At 35.2% G+C, this 16,783-nt stretch overlaps 1 protein-coding gene across 3 annotated transcripts in view; it reads right to left on the bottom strand.

Moving 5' to 3' along the window:
- LOC122793512 (malate synthase-like) overlaps positions 1-16,783 on the bottom strand; it is a 512,976-nt gene that overhangs the window by 156,325 nt on the left and 339,868 nt on the right. For all 3 annotated transcript variants that reach the window (XM_044061636.1, XM_044061635.1, XM_044061634.1), the window contains one exon: positions 7,535-7,607. In XM_044061636.1, coding sequence (XP_043917571.1) covers positions 7,535-7,607 — 73 coding nt within the window. The remainder of the gene's footprint in view (positions 1-7,534; positions 7,608-16,783) is intronic.

Here is a 16,783-nt window from a genome sequence, read left to right as displayed (position 1 = left end):
CATTATAGAAGCATATGTTCCAATATGCACTATACTTTCAAACATCTCTCAGTCAATGCAAAATATTTAATTTATCATTCTACACACACAAAAATGACTAAACATAATATTCTTTGGAAACACAACACATTTAAGCATTAACGTTTTATATATATGCATTTTATTTTTGTGATGTTTGTTTTGATATTGTAAAAATGCATTCTATTTTGTGATAATCTGTGTATCTAAAATCTACTTGCATTGTATTTTCTGTGGAACTTTTCTCCCAGGTCCTCTGCTGAAAACGGGCCTCTGGCCCAGTCGGACATTCCCCGTCAACAAAATGTAATAAATAAATAAAATAAATATATATATATATATATATATATATATATATATATATATATAAATACGGACACTGATGCATGGCAGTTACAACATATATTATAAAAGATTTTATTATAAAAATGGTAAGTGCTTTTGTGATGCTGTTTGTCCTGAGTGAACAATTTTCTGGTTGAAATATATATATATATATATATATATATATATATATATATATATATATATATAAATATATTTATTCAACACAATGACATAGGGAGCAGAAAGTAGAAAGAGTTCTTATCAATTACAGTTACACAAGTATTTTATTTATACACTGAACAATGGTATAGGCACACATAACTTACAGAAAACAAACTGTTTTAAATATTTTTAATTAACTTCATGTATTATGCATATATATTTTCTTTTTCAACAGCTGTCATTTATTCCAACGTTACAGAGATTGCTGAAGTCATGCCTCCCCTTAAATTTCACTCCTTCTCTTCCCCTCAAACATTTTTTCTGTATTAATTGTTTTTACACATTCCATTTATTTCTATGTAAGTTTCTCTTTCCCATTTCTAAAGATCCCACTTCCATTTCTTTTATCTCCATTACAATATTCAGTACTTCATTTACAGTTTGTTTTGATTTTGATTTCCATTTTCTAGTAATTGATTTTTTGACAGCTAATAGAAATAAACTTAGCATGACCTTAATATGTCTTGGCAATTCAGATTTTATATATCCCATCTGAAAAGAAGAATTTCCTTTGTTACATTAATTTGCTCCCTCATCAATCCTGGCAAAGTACTTTTTAGGGAATTTTAAAATATGTCATCTAATTACATTCCCCCAAAAGATATGTTCACAGTTACCTCTGTTTTCCCATCACACTCCTAGCAATTGCTCTCTGTCTAAGGAAATTTTGTCTGAAGTCTGCTAGGAGTATGAAAATACCTTTGTAAACACTCCCATGCAATGATCCTAAACCTTCTGGACTATGTTGCATAGCTGGGAGATATACAGTTGTCTTCCCACTGCTCCTTTGTACCTCTTCCCAGTCTTTTAAAAACCTCTTGTGTTTGATTCTTATACTCAACTAAAAACTCAAACAAAGCTGGTCTTATATTTGACACACCCATTTTTTTCTCTTCAATCTTTGATAGTGAAGGCAGACTTTCACCTGCAGTCCAGATTTCTGCTTGGTTTCATCCCACTCTGCTACCATTTCTTCTGTACTTTCTTGCTCCCACTATCCTGGTTCCTTTGATAATTTTCTCTAATAAATTCTAGCCATCTCTTGCCTATGTTTTATATCTCTACTTGCAGTCATTTTTATTGGAAAAATCACCATTATCCATGGCTTTGTTGGTTTACTCCTTAGTGTACATTCTGCTACTTCACAAATACAATATTCTGTGTGGTTGCTATCATTCCCCAATGGGCCTCTATTCAAAATCTTGTACGCCAGGGCTGGCAACTCGGTACGTAAAAATCTACTGCCAATCATTAGCGGACCGGAGTTCCACTGTGGCGACCCCTAACCGAGAAAAGCCGAAAGATATAACAACAACAACTCTCTCCTTGTTTCTTGAACATTCCTTTTCATTATCACACTTTCTACTTTGATTTGTAGCATTCTGCTTGCATTATGTATATGAGTCTCAAATGTGTAACTCTGAAGTATTCCTTCATATCAAGTAATCATAAACCATCATGTTCTTATCACATTCAACTCCTGCTATCTTCCCCTCCCGAGTAAATTCCTTCAGCTCTTTATTCATTATGGTTCACAGCTTCTCCACTTGTTGATAAAAATATGACTGACCTATATATAAAACAAAGAAATTAAGAGCATTTCACTGTTTATATCTTACTATTCATATCTACAATCAAGAGCTTCCAGCTTCTGAATTTTTGTTTTATCTTTTGTTTAATGTTTCTCCACATATATTTAGCTGCCATAAGAGAATCATTTTAATGCATACACCTAAGTACTTCATCTTATCATGTTCCCATACATATGGGCATTGCTGAACCAATTCATGTGTGGGTAAATAGTTTTGTGATATAGTCTTTATTTTATTTTCACTTATTTTATATCCTTTAAATAACTGAAACTGTCACAAAATGACCCACAATACTGAAATGTCCTTTTCTAGATTTATCAGGTAAAAATAATATTTTTAATATATAATTATAATGTTGGATGGCACAGTGGTGCGGCGGTAGAGTTGTTGCCTCACAGCAACAGGTTCTCTGGTTCGATTCTCGGCTGGGGTGCCTTCTGTGTGGAGTCTCCATGTCCTCCCTGCATTTGTGTGGGTTTCCTCTGGGTGCTCTGGTTTCCTCCCATGTTACAAAGACATGCATTTGCAGCGTTTCTCCCTGGGCCTCTCCTGAAAATTAGCATCATTCCAAGTCAGACTTTCCCGGTAAACAAATGTTAAATAAATAAAATAAAAATGTAATTTGTAAATAAAGCTAACTATTCTTGATAATCATAACAGTTATATCCTTGAATTTGTGAGTCTGTCTCTTTTTTTTTCCAATGGCTCTATTTATAAAGCAAATAGTAAAGGGAAAAGAGGACATCCTTACCTGTTTCTTCTGTTACAATATACCTTGTCAGAGAGGAACTCTCTCTCACCTTAATTATTGCTTCTGACTCTTCCTACATCCTCCTAATTAACTGTGTTACTCTATCAAGGAATGCAACTTTGCCCTACTCATAAAATCTCTGACTCTATGAAATGCCCGCTCTCTTCATCACGACACACCAGCAATAGTGGTATTTTCTTATACTCTGGTTCCCTCTGGATCCTCATTGTTAAATGAATTCTGTCAGATGTTTGCCTCACCTCCACAAAACCACATTGATCCATATCTGCCAGTTTTGGCAACACTTTTGCCATTCTTTAGCAAGTACAGACATAAACGCTTTATAATCATGGGTTAAAACTGAAATAGGTCTATATGAATCTGGGGCTGAAAGGTCTTTTCCCTCTTTGTATAATACAACCACCACACCTTCCTTCCAACATGCTGTACTGTTCCTTCTATTAAATGTTGTTAAATGAAACATTCAAGATCTGTATTACTTTCTCCTCTCTTAACTTCCAAATGTCTACATAAATACCATCTGTTTTGAAGACTTCCCTATTGATTAATTATACAGTGACATTTTATCTCATTACTTCCTATCTTGGGTATTAAATCTTGAATCTCATCTTCCTCTAACCTTGGCATAGTTAATTATTCTATAACTATTTCCATTTCTGCCTTTTCTTGGTTCCACATTCCTCTGTTTTACACAAATATGCACAGAATTTATGAAGCATCTCTAATACCGCTATAAGATCTGTGGTTACTTTTCTTGTTATAGGCTCTCCATGTCTGACAAGAGATTTTGTGCTCTGCAATTATTATCAGAAATACTTGCTTAACAACAGCTTTTCTAAACTCATGCATATAATTGCTTCTCTTCTTGTTCTGTTTGATTTGCCTTCTCCTTCTTCTGTAATGTTTTAATCTTTGACCACCTCTCTAAGGAAATCCAATTACTTCTTTCCGATATCACTAACTCTGTTATTTCTACCATATTTTTAATTCCATTTTCATTTTATCCCACTACCTAGCTGTACCTTCTAGAGAAATGTCTGTTTTCTCTCATACATCTTCAATTATTTCCACTGCCCATGCCTAAATTCCCCTCTTTTTAACAAATAAGTAGGGCAGTGTCAGTGTCATTTTTATTACATTGCCCTGCATCTTTATTTTAGTCTTTATTGGTGCATGATCTGAAATAGGTATTGGATGTGTTTTCACACTTTCAGTTAAATGCCCATGCTCCTGTAAAATATACTTTCTATTCTTTCTAGCCCAGTTTTTGTACCTTGGGGAATAATATGGAAATTTTGTATGAGCTCCTACTGGTAAATTCACATCTTCAATTCCAAATATTCGCATATATTTCTTCAGAAATCTACCATCTTTTGTTACAGGTTCCCTTCTAGGTCCCCCCTGATATATCCTCACTATTGCATATCAGATTCCAGTCCCCATGCATAAACAATGTTCCGTGATGAAAGATAATAATTTCTCCCCAAATTCTCATAAGCTCCATAATAGTAGTTTTAGGGATAATATAAATACATGTCAGTGTAATGCTCTTTCCCTGTCATTAACCGATAATTACCACAAATGTATCAATGCTTGTCTTTTCTCTCCTGTTCTATCACTATTAGAGCCACCTCTTTCAATCAGAAGTATTGCACCCTTCTCTGTCTTTGTCCGTGATGGACTACTGAAGCTCATTTCTGAAGTCCTTTCTTTGCCAAATTCACATGCTCATTTTTATCTAAATGTGTCTCCCGTAACATTAATATTTGCATCTTCCACTTTGTCCCTTCAAGCATCTTTGTTTTTTGTCTATACCTGGAATGACATTGATATTTCATGACAAAATTGATAGTTAGTCACATAATATGATTACACTTTTAGTTCTTTGTCCAATAACACAAGTTCATGACATTGTATGGATTATATTCAGCTTTTATCTTGCTACAGTAGAAACCCTACATACACTATAGTCAAGAGAAGTACTTTCTTACTTTAATATCACTAGCATAAACAACAGTCACTTATGAGACCCACAAGCTCACTCTTAAAATACCTCTGCATACTATACTGAACTACTTTACAATATAGCACATGGTTTACTTCAAAATGTTTTATACATAATTTATTCAGAACTTTTTTATTACTTACAGTTACATCTTCAGGCTCATCATGGTCTTTCTAAACATTAATGACAGAGGTAATTATGCTTTAAAGCCCCCTCACTAATTCAGCATAGACAACAAACTTCCAGTCTTGCTTTAGATGCTTCTTCTTGCAGAAGTATAGCTTTAATTTTAAAACTGTGTCTTATGGAGATTTCACTTTACCATTCTTCCATGTATTTCCTACTTTCACATTAATGCTGGTCTTCATTCTTGTCATCCTGACCATCCAGTGCTGGTCTCTCATCAAGTCCAAAGCACTTCTGATTTTTCTAGTTAGCTCCTAGGTTTTTTTTTTCTTTAACTCAATCATTTTCCTTGGGAATAATGGAGAAGGTTTCACTGGCAAGGTCTCTCTGTAGGTTGCACTATTGCCAGTAGAATTTTGTTCTTCTTTTGGCTTTTCCCGGTTAGAGGTCGCCACGGCGGAACTCCAGTCCGCTAATGATTGGCAGTAGATTTTTGCAATGCTGAGCTGCCAGCACGATGCCCAACCTTCAACAAAGGCACGCCCATTCATGCATATCTTTCGGATGCCACTCGACTGTGGGGAGGACATGCAGACTCCACACAGAAGGTGCTCCTGCCGAGAATCAAATGGGAAAACCTCTTGCTGTGAGGCGACAATGCTATCGCTGCACCACCGCGTAATGAGAAGCAAAATTCTCTTCTGCTTTTGACACACTCTGTTGGCTAAATGGACTTTTTTCTTTCCTTCTTAGCCTGTTCTGCATCAAAAAATGAAATGTCTTTGATCCACCAGGAAAAAATATTCTAAAAACAGCTGGATATAGCAACTTAAATCTTATACCTGCTGCTCAACATCCCCTGCTAGCAGGAATAAAATTGCTTTTCTTCTGCCTGGTGTACAGTAAATAATTTTCCATAAACACTCTGGTGTCCCCAGTGTTTTTTTAATATTTTCCCTTCTTCTGCAGTTTTGTCAAGAGTGGCTCTTCTGCTGTTAAGACTGCATTTTTTAATGGCGTGGGTCTTATCTGCTTTCTCATGGCCAGGTTTGAAGCATAAACACAATGTGTCCTTTCAGTTAGCAGACCTTACTGTGGAATACCAGTCCAATTGCTTATTTATACTATCTAAAATTAATGCAATCTATTCTTTACATTTTCACTGGTGCAGGAGACAATCTCAGATTTTCTTTGTGTACACTGTCTTCTAACTCTACAGTTCTTCTTGAGAAGCCTCATATTCAGCCAGGTTTTCCTTTTTCAGCCTTTCATTTCTGCAGATTTGTCAGCTCATCTAAATAATTGCTAAAACTTTTTCTATTCTTTCCAGACTGTTGTCATTTTACTTCAAATATTCCTCCAGTGTCTCACTTACTTAAACCCCTCTGAATCCACTTGATTTATGGATCCTGTATCAAAGTTGAAATTTAATTGTCTTTCTTTTTTTTTCTTTTTTGTGGAACAGCTGCAAGGCTCTTCTCCACCTGAGTATTCTTCTACTCCTTTTTTACTTGATTTCTCTTACTTCTTCCAGATTTCTTCTTTGTTGGCATTCAGGCAGTGTAGTTACTAGCCAGTAACTGAATTGTACCCAAACTGACAACTTTTTCTCCCTATTTTCCAAAGTTTCTGTTTTCACACTAGAAGATCTCCAATCAACCTGTTGACCAGTGTGCAGCTATCTTGGAATTTTTTTAAGTTATATATTTTGACAAATATTTAGAGATCTACACATTTTATTATACAATATGAAGTGGGATGTTTAAAACTAAGTGCTAACTCCTGGTGGCAGCCAAAGCAGGGTTACCAAAATAATGTATAAAACAACAACTAAAATGTCTGTGTTAATCTTTAATCCTTTGTAGTTTATATTTAGTTACAAAAATGTCAGCTTTGTGAAATAAATCATAGAAGCAGCAGAGGAAATTACAGACTACACAACAAAATGTCATCTTAGGACATGGAAGTACCTGTTGTCAGTTCACTGTAAGTAATAGATAAACACAGCATCTGAGTACCGCCACCCTGTGAGATTCTGCAATATTACAATTATTTGTCTTTCTACCTTTGCTGATCAGGTTATTCCCACTAGGCACGTATCAAGTATTCAGGTCAGATGGAGGTGGTATTCCCACAGACTGGGGAAGTTTGGTCAAGAACGTGCAGTATTTTTGCAGTAATTTGTCACAATAATGCATATGAGCTTTGAAACAGCAAGCAGTTATGCAAAACTAATGTCATATTTTATGACCCAGATTCTGAAAACTTAAAATAATTTAAATGAACTTTTGCACTGCCTCTAATTGTATTACTTACAAGGGCTGCTGATTAGTATGAGGTTCAGGATAGGCAAAACAAACAAGCTGATCAGGAGCAACAGTTTCCAAATTATAAACTCAGTGAGCTAAGTAAAAAAAAAAAATAGAGAGAGAGATGGTGGGCGAGGGGATTGGATTTTGTATTTCTGTTTACCTTTCAGCCAGGCATCAATAAACAGAATCCCAACAGCAATATTGTACTTCAGTCCATATAGGGTCACTCCTCCCTAATCAAAGAAAAAAACATAATCATGAGCAGTAATGGATACAACTAGCAATATGTACATGAGTATCTCTATTGATAAAAGTAAAACACTACTAATGTAATTCAATTCGGACTAGCAAAAATATTTTGTGTTAAGATCTTTACATTTTCTGTGTCCATTTTAACTAACTGCATTCATGTATATTCTGGCTAAAGTATGTTAGCATGACTCATGACTGAGGTATGCTAAATTAATGTAGAATCCTCAGTGAAAGAATAATAGTTCACTGTCTTTTCACTAGCGTGATTATTAGCTTGAATAAAAAGCTGCAAGAATGGTATGACATATAAAGGGTTAATTTAGAAATAATATAAAATGCTGAAAAATAAGTAGTAGTAAGTGTGCTGCATAGCTTAATTAGATATTGGCATCCATGTAAAGGAGTATGTTATTGAGAAACAAAGTCTGTAAAAATAACTGCACAGATGGCAGCTGGAAGGACATCAACAAAGTAAAGAGATGTAACATCAAGCAAGATAAAGTTAGAGCATCAAGTTTCAGATAGTGCTGGAACACCACGTTTCAGATAATGCAAGAATGAGTTTCCATGGATCATCAAACTACAAAGAACCAAGGACAAGGGAACAAAGGAAAACTGTTATACAAAGAAAGAACTGTTATACATCAGACTCTGAGAAAAATATCAGACCTTTTGGTATAAATGTGACTGTGTATAAACAAGCTTTGGGTATTTGCCATAGAGAGCTGATAGCATCTGTGCTACATGCTTGTAGATCTGAAAAGAAAAATGTGATAGTAAAGTGTATTAACTGAAACAGTTATCTTCGTGTATTTATTGTACTCAGCACAATAGTTGATTACAATAAATAGTTAAATGAACTATGGTATGCATGCATGTAAATGCAAGTAGCAGCACGAAACAAACAGGAAGACATCATATAATTTTTTCACTCAGGTTTAGATGGTATACCCAGTTCTGAATTAATTATTTTGTAAAGACATTGTCTGTTAATGTTATCTGGTACATCGCTATAAGCAATAGGTATTGTTAATAAGAAAGAAATAATGTTTGCCATGTAGGGTTTAGTTGAAATGGGAATCCTCTGTTTTGTTGAGTCAGCTTTTGTTTCTCTGAAACCGCTAAGTTGAGATCAATATCTCATAACTTCCTTACCACCAGTATTTTGTGATCTTGGAGTTAATACAGTTAGACTGCTGTGGTGTGAGGGTGTAAAGTGGGGGGCCCTCATGCAAAAAAAAAATTTTTTGTATTCTTCACTAAATTCAGAGGTGTGGCTTATCAATGGTGTGAGTGCTGAAGAAAATGTCTTGCAGCTATTAGCAGCACCCATCTCCAGAAATGGTATCAGATATATTGTCAGTTTGTTGTTATAATGCATATATGTTTTTTTGTTTACTGGAGCTTTTTCCCCCAAGCCTCATTTACATTTATACATTTAGCAAAGTAAAATAAATAAGTGAATACGTTTATAATAATAATAATAATAATACCTGTTTTGAGATTAATGTGACATCAAAAATGATCCAAAGTTAGTATTGATTAAAATTATCTGGTACCTATTCTCTTAGAAATTGTACAACTACAGGCTAATATGTATACCTATCTATCCATCCATACATCCTCAACTCCTTTTCCTATTTTGGACATGGGGTCAGGATGTCACTTCAGCAGTGACAATCATCTCGAGCCAAGATTTTACACCACCAGGTGGCTAGCCCTGCCATGGTAGTTCATTTGTACACTCACTCGCACACAGACTCTCACCTGTGGCCATTTTAGAGTGTCCAGTCTACCTACTGCATGTCTTTGGAATGTGGGAGGAAACTGGAGCACCCAGAGGAAACCCACCTGACTGCAGGGAGGACATGCATACTCCGCACAGAAGGCACCCCAGCTGAAAATCGAACTGGAAAACTTCTTGGTGTGAGGTGACAATGCTAGCAGCTGCACCACTGTATCAATCCATAAACCCTTTTTGCCCCTTTTTCATATGGGGATGGGGGTGCACTTAAACAGCTACAATCATCTATATATATATATATATCCAGGTTTTGAAAACTCAAAGCTTTTGAATGGCAAACGAGGTACAGCAAGGATCAGGAAATTTACCCTTTTCTTCACTGTAGTGTGATTTCGGAGTTGGTATATATAATTTGAAGGGGGTGAGGGGGTACAGCTCCCCACATGGGGGATGCAGGGGGCCTGTCCCCTGCATAAACATAAAAAAGCAGATTTTTGTGGGGTATTTTTGATGTTCAAGTTTTTGGAAACTTGATCATATGGTTTCATCCGTATGAATTTCCAGTTTCTGAAAACTCGATCATCTGACATAGATCTATATATATATATATATATATATATATATATATATATATATATATAGGTCTACTTCAAATGATCAAAGCTTTAGAACATTGATTGTGACATTGCCGAAGACCAGATGATTGAGGTTCTGAAACACTGAATGTCCTGAATGCAGATGGCTGTACAGCCATTCTCTACAATGTAGTGTGATCTCAGCGTTAGTATATTTAAGTAGCAGGGGATGTGGGGGGTGCAGGGGGGCTTGCCCCCCCTGCAAAAACATAAAAGAAGACTTTTTTCTTTTTAGATTTTTTTTTTGATGTTCAGTGTTTCTTTGACAATGTGATGATGATCTCACAAATATACTTAAGATCACTAGCATACATTAAAGTAAGCCTGTTTCTATGTCTCATAGAATAAGTGCGCTCCACTTTACCATCATCTGGAGTTTCGTTATTCTTGGAGTAAATGTCACCTTGTGGATATTTAAAGAAGGGTTGTAATTTACTGTTTCTAATTCCACTGAATGCAGTCATTTCTTTATCTATTTCTCTGTGTTTATACCCTCTTTCTTGAAGGTCCAATTCCAGCTTCCTCACAAATGACAAATAATCTTCATCTTTGGTACAGAGACTAGATGTCCTGTACAGTTGTTTTGTTATCACACTGGAGAAAATATATGAGGGATACATGCTGTTCCTATTCAAGAGATTATTTTCCTTACAATTTTCTCTATAGATGCCTGTACTGACAGTCCCTTTCTCATCTCTTAGGACATTAATGTCCAAGAAATTAATGCAAGTAGAAGAGTAGTGCATGGTAAATTTAAGAAACTCAGTTGTACACTCTAAGTATTCTATAAAAATTTCCAGCCTCTCTAGTGTGTCTCTCCATATCAGGTAAAGATCATCTACAAAACATTTATAACAATTTTACGCTGTTCCATGGGGGTTATTATTGAACACAAATGTGTTATCCCAGTTAGCCAATACCAAACTGACATAACTATTAGAGCATGGTGTGCCTATGGCAACAACTGATCTTTACCAGTATATGGTCTTATCAAATATAAATGCATTGTTATGTAGAATTAAGTCCAATAAATAGCAGATCAACTCTGTTTTAGTTTGATCATAATCACTCATCTCCAAATAATGTTTCAATGAAGTTATCCCAAAATCATTGGGTATGACCGTAAAAAGACTATACACATCTAATGTTACTATTATGTACTGGTCGTCATCTCCCAGCAATTTCACAAAGTCTGATAATATACACACACACACACACACACACACACATATATATATATATATATATATATATGGATTCCTATCAGATCGCCGCATGCTCATTTCACCGAAACTCATTTCACAGAGACCAAATGACTGAAAACTCAATTCGCCGACAACTCATTTCACTGAAAATAGTACAGGCAGTGTATATGCCCTTTCCCCCACTGTAGTGGAACCCTGGAGTTAGAATATATAAGAGGGGGGGTGTGGGGGGCACAGTCCCCCACAATGGGAGGTATGGGGGCATAGCCCCCAACCTAATGTTGTTAAAAACTACCAACTTACCTAGTTAACAGGAACTGGACAGTATAAAACTAAGCTAGGAGGCCCCCCACACCCACAATGTGGGGGACTGCACCCCCACATTCCCCTACTTATATATTCTAACTCCAGGGTTGCACTACACTGGGGAAAAGGGCATATACACTGCCTGTACTATTTTCGGTGAAATTAGTTTTTGGCGAAATGAGTTTTCGTCAAAATGAGTTTTCAGTCATTTGGTCTCGGTGCGTTTCGGTCAAATGAGCTTTCGGCGATCTGATAGGAATCCATATATATATATATATATATATATATATATATATATATATATAAGTGTACCACATTTAATCTAAAAACAACCAGTATTGATTGGAATAATATCTACTTCAAAAGGTCGAAAACAATGTAACCCATACAATAGTATGCATGTGCTGAGAAAGAGCTTTGGCACATGCAAAAGCTAACTTCTAAAAAAACAAAAACATTGTTTTTTTGAGGGGGGGTGCCCCCCCTGCACCCCAACCCCTGATGATTATATATAGTAACGCCGAGATCACACAATCACAGGGAAAGATCAAATTTCCTAAACCCTGTATTTTTGCAGTCTCACACACTTGTCCAGCAATTGCCTACTCAACCATATATGGTTGACTAGATAGCTGTCGACCTAACACACACTTGATATAATCACTAGCACCCATATATAAATACATATACGTGTGTGTGTGTGTGTGTGTGTGTGTGTGTGTGTGTGTGTGTGTGTGTGTGTGTGTGTGTGTGTGTATAAATATATATATATATGTTTTGGATGCAGCCAATGACAGTAAATTACAAGATGAAGGAATCCCTAAATATTACCAGAATGAAAAAATATATATTGTTTTCATTGTTTCCATGTTTAGAGCTCTCCAAAGCAGAATCTACAATGGCACAGTGCTATGACTGACAGTTGTAGAAAACATGAACTATTACATGATTCAGAACATATTGTGTGATGACAAAAACATAAAACATCAGACAAGATGGCCAATGTTAAAATGTGCCACCACTAAAGTTTCTTTACTGTGTGTCTGAGGTGGACTCACAGGAAATCACATAAGCATATAGTAATTTGTACCATGTATTAAAAATATAATAGACAGTGAAGAATTATTTGCATACCTTACTTCATTACTACAAGATATTGTATATGTACTCCTAGTGGTTGTAAGTGAAACAGGTAGAATGCACATTATTGGGAAACCTAACTTTCTTTATACTAAAATGACATATATTGATATGACCTGCCCATTACACTTATCGCCTTGTGTGAGTTGGCAAACTCAGTTCACAAATTGATAACTGACTCTTTGCTTGGATTTACCCTCACAACAGAAAGTCTCACAAGGAGCTACAGAAAGGGATGTTTTAGCAAGCCTTTTCCTCCTGCTTATTCTCTCCAAATGGTTGGCACTGTTCAGTGTCCAGTTATATTTTCACTGTGATGGTCAATAAATATTGGCAAAGGCAATGAAATATAATGGCTAATATCACTGCATTTTACCTTTAACAGTAAATATGAGGTTAAACATTCATGTTTTGTCTTTGTTGTCAATATTTCTATTAAGAACAACTATTCTAATGTTGCCAAGACTGAACCAATTTACTTGTTTAGTGACACGCTATTAGACACTGTACTATATCTTGTGAAGAATACAGGGTCTGAGTTACAATACTGCAGGCTACTGCAGAGATGAGTTTGATGAATTTCGTAAGTCTCAGTAGTAAATCTTGTTCTGTGCTGTGGATGATTACAAAATCTTACAAGCAGCCAATGTAATACTAAGTTTATCATCAGCTGAGCACGATCATATTAACAAGGATGGAATAAAGCCTTGTACTATTGAAGTCTGGATTTTCACCTTGTAGTTATTGTTATCCCCCCAATTACACTGTTATTATTCTATGACATATCTGGGTTATTTAGATATATCAGTTTTGTTTCTGCACACAGTAATGGCTAACTCATCAAACAGATGCTTCCTGGTAAAAGTAATTGCCAAAATAGATCAACACAGATTTTATTTTGCTGCATTGACATCCTGTAGGCCCAGAAAAGGAAACAATTTGCTATACAGCAATCAGAAATATAAAGTGATTTAATACATTGGTATTTTACAGTCTCTATGATTTTCTCATAGTCCTCATAGTGAAAAATGTTAAGATGCAGCTAGGCTGGCAAGCTTCAGTTTTACTGTCCATAAGGAGTCAGGAATGAAATAAAGTGAATTTTCTGCACTGCATCTTTAACCTGGAGTCACAGGTGATTGGGCTTGTACTGAAGATATCATTCAGGCAGCTCAGCCCTAGGACTTTGCTGATTGAGAAGAATAATATTGTGGCTAAGGACTTCCAAGATGGCTGTACATTGAGTAACAGCTTAATTCTAGCTCTTCCAGTATGAAAATAGAAACTTTAACAGAAAAAGCAAGTGGACCTAGATATCTGGGTAAATTTTAGTAACTGGCTAGTAAGTGCACTGCCTGGATGCCAGGATAAAAGAAATACAGAGGACCTGAAGGAACATCACTTAGAAAATGTGACAAAAAGACACTGACTGGGAAAAGTAATGTAGCAGTGCAAACTCCATACATGACTCCCAGTAACCTAGAGAAAAGTATAAGGCAACTGCACACAGACCTGACTAAAATAAATGAAACACTGATGGAGTATATCAACTCAAACAAAAGAAGCTTTAAACAGATATTCAGATAAGGCGACAATACTGCAAAACTCAGAGGTTGAAATGAAGAAAAGGCTGGCTGAATATGAAACTGCACAAGAAGAGATGTTTCAAATATATTAGAATTAGAGGACAGGGCATGTAGGGAAAACCTAAGATTTTCTGCTGTACCCAAGAAGCTGGAAGGAACAGACTGTATTAATTTTATGAAAGCACAAATAAGCAACTTGTCTGGTATTCCACAACAGGAATTTTTAATTGAAAGGGCACATCGTGTGTATGCTCCAAATCTGGCTATGAGAAAACAACCTAGACCTTTATTAGTAAAGACGCAATCTTACCATCAGAAGTTGTTGATTCTGACAAAACAGTGGCAGAAGCACAAAGTACTAAGAATGAGAGAGAGAGCAGAATGTTTGTGGAGAATGACTCATTGTACATCAGGCAGAAGAGGAGTAAATGTATTTCATTATTCAGGGAATGTTGAGAAGCAGGCATGAAAATCATTTTGATGAAGTACATGCTAAGGAAGAAAAACAAATGTTTGTCAAACAAAAAGTGAGCTGTGAAACAGAAGGAGATTCTGCTTCTTGTTCTTTAGGTAGTAAAGACTACAGAGAGACTGTGCCAGTGAAAATGTTTACAGTGTTTCAACAGAAAATGTTTGACAGAAGGAAAAAAGTACAAGAGTTGACTAAAGGAATCAAGAGTACATTGGAAATGAAGCAGAGACAGTGTTTGGGAGATGGAGATGAACAGAAATAGAACAAGAAACTGTTAATCTAAAGCATGTCATAAACATTTGGAGAATAAAATCAGTAACTTGGAAACTGACAATTGTAAGATTACAAAGCAATAATTATATTTGTGAAACATGACAGAACAAGAAAATCTGGAAGTATTGGACTTCTTTGGACTTTGTTAAACTAGCAGGGGACTGTAAAGCATATGGCCTACTTCATGCCATTGAAAAGTACTCAGGAGAGGGGAAGAGGAGGGAGAATGCTAACTGTAAGTAAAACATTGTTTCTTAATAATACTATATAAATGGTGCATGATTTTCTTTGCATGTTATAAAGTAATTTTTTCAGTTACTTTTAAGTGTAATCAAGATACTAATGTAAATAGGTGCTCCTGTTTTTTCTTTCTTTTTTTTTTCTTTCTCCCTCTTCAGTTTTAAGAAATCTAGGCGCTACAATGTAAAAAAAAATCTGGTTAAAAAAGCAGGACAAAAGAAAAATTAGTGTGAGTTTTCTTATTCTTGCATAGGGGAATGACTGGGTTAAGGCCATTACCTAATCTAGTAACAAGTTTTAAGAAAAAAACAAATGAAAAAGAATATTGATTATTATAAGTTTATTTTTCTAGTAAACAGTTTTGTATCTGGTTCTCATGTCTCTAACAGAGAATCTGATAAAGAGAAATGGCTTGGACAGAATGTTTTCTCTAAGCATTCAAGTGTTTTTCCAGCTGAGATAGCTATAAAGATAAGCCAAACCTAGACAGCACTTCATAGAACCATAGACTATACCATGCTTCTTAGCATGGATAACCTTTCTTTTAGGTCAACTCAGGTTTGTGTGTGTGGCTGTTAGTTTGGAACATTTGTTCCTATTAGGACAGTAAAACTTTCATATCTGAGGATGTACATAGTTCTATCTGTTATTAGTAAGTTATTAGGATTTAGAGGGATACAGGGTGTGTATGTATTTTTGTTTGAATGTTTTCAATAAAACAAACAGTTCTGTAAGATGTGACATAGGCTCAAATGAAGATGACAAGAAACAACTGTATAAAGATTATCCTGCCAAACAGTACATGCATGTGACACAAAAGCTGGGACTAGACATTTAACAAAAAACTGTTATACATAAATGGTGGGAATAATAATTTCTCAAGAATATGATGCTTTTTATAATGTCTTTAAATGTTAATGGTATCACAGATAAATACAAAAAAGAAAGAGTAGAGAACTATATTAAAATGTATAGTGCAAATAGCTATGCTACAGCAGCCACACTTGGAAAGAACTGAACATGTGAATTTGATAAAGAAAGGTTTTCAGGATGGTTATTCAGCAGAATACATGGGGTAAAGGAAGACAGTAGTACTCATATTAATTGCAAGAAGAGCTTCAATAGTAATATTAGAGGATAAAAAAGACATTAATAGCAAATTTATAGTACTACGTAATCTCAAAAGCACACAAACCTTGAAATCACTACCAGAAGGAATAAACCAGAATCCACAAAGTATGCTTTAGCGCTTTCGTTTTTTAATAAAAACTTCTTCAGAATGACATACAAAATAACTGACCCTCCTTTTATACACTCCCACAAACCTTTTGCTCCAATGAATTACAAATGATTAATTAATTAATTAATTAATTAATTAATTAATTAATTAATTATTTAATGACATCATAATAATTAAATTTAAAAATAAAATTACATAAATACAAAATCGATACAACATCCATAAAAATATTGACCATATAAATACAACTCTAAGAATGGCCACAAATGACATCATATGTTTGTAAAAATATATGTATATATATATGTTCGTAATT

The sequence above is a fragment of the Protopterus annectens genome, chromosome 2.part0 (genome assembly GCF_019279795.1).
Source record: "Protopterus annectens isolate FY-2018-M chromosome 2.part0, PAN1.0, whole genome shotgun sequence".
Classification (NCBI taxonomy): domain Eukaryota; kingdom Metazoa; phylum Chordata; order Ceratodontiformes; family Protopteridae; genus Protopterus; species Protopterus annectens.
The sequence above is the reverse complement of the archived record's forward strand: the minus strand, read 5'-3'. Positions and strand labels throughout refer to the sequence as shown.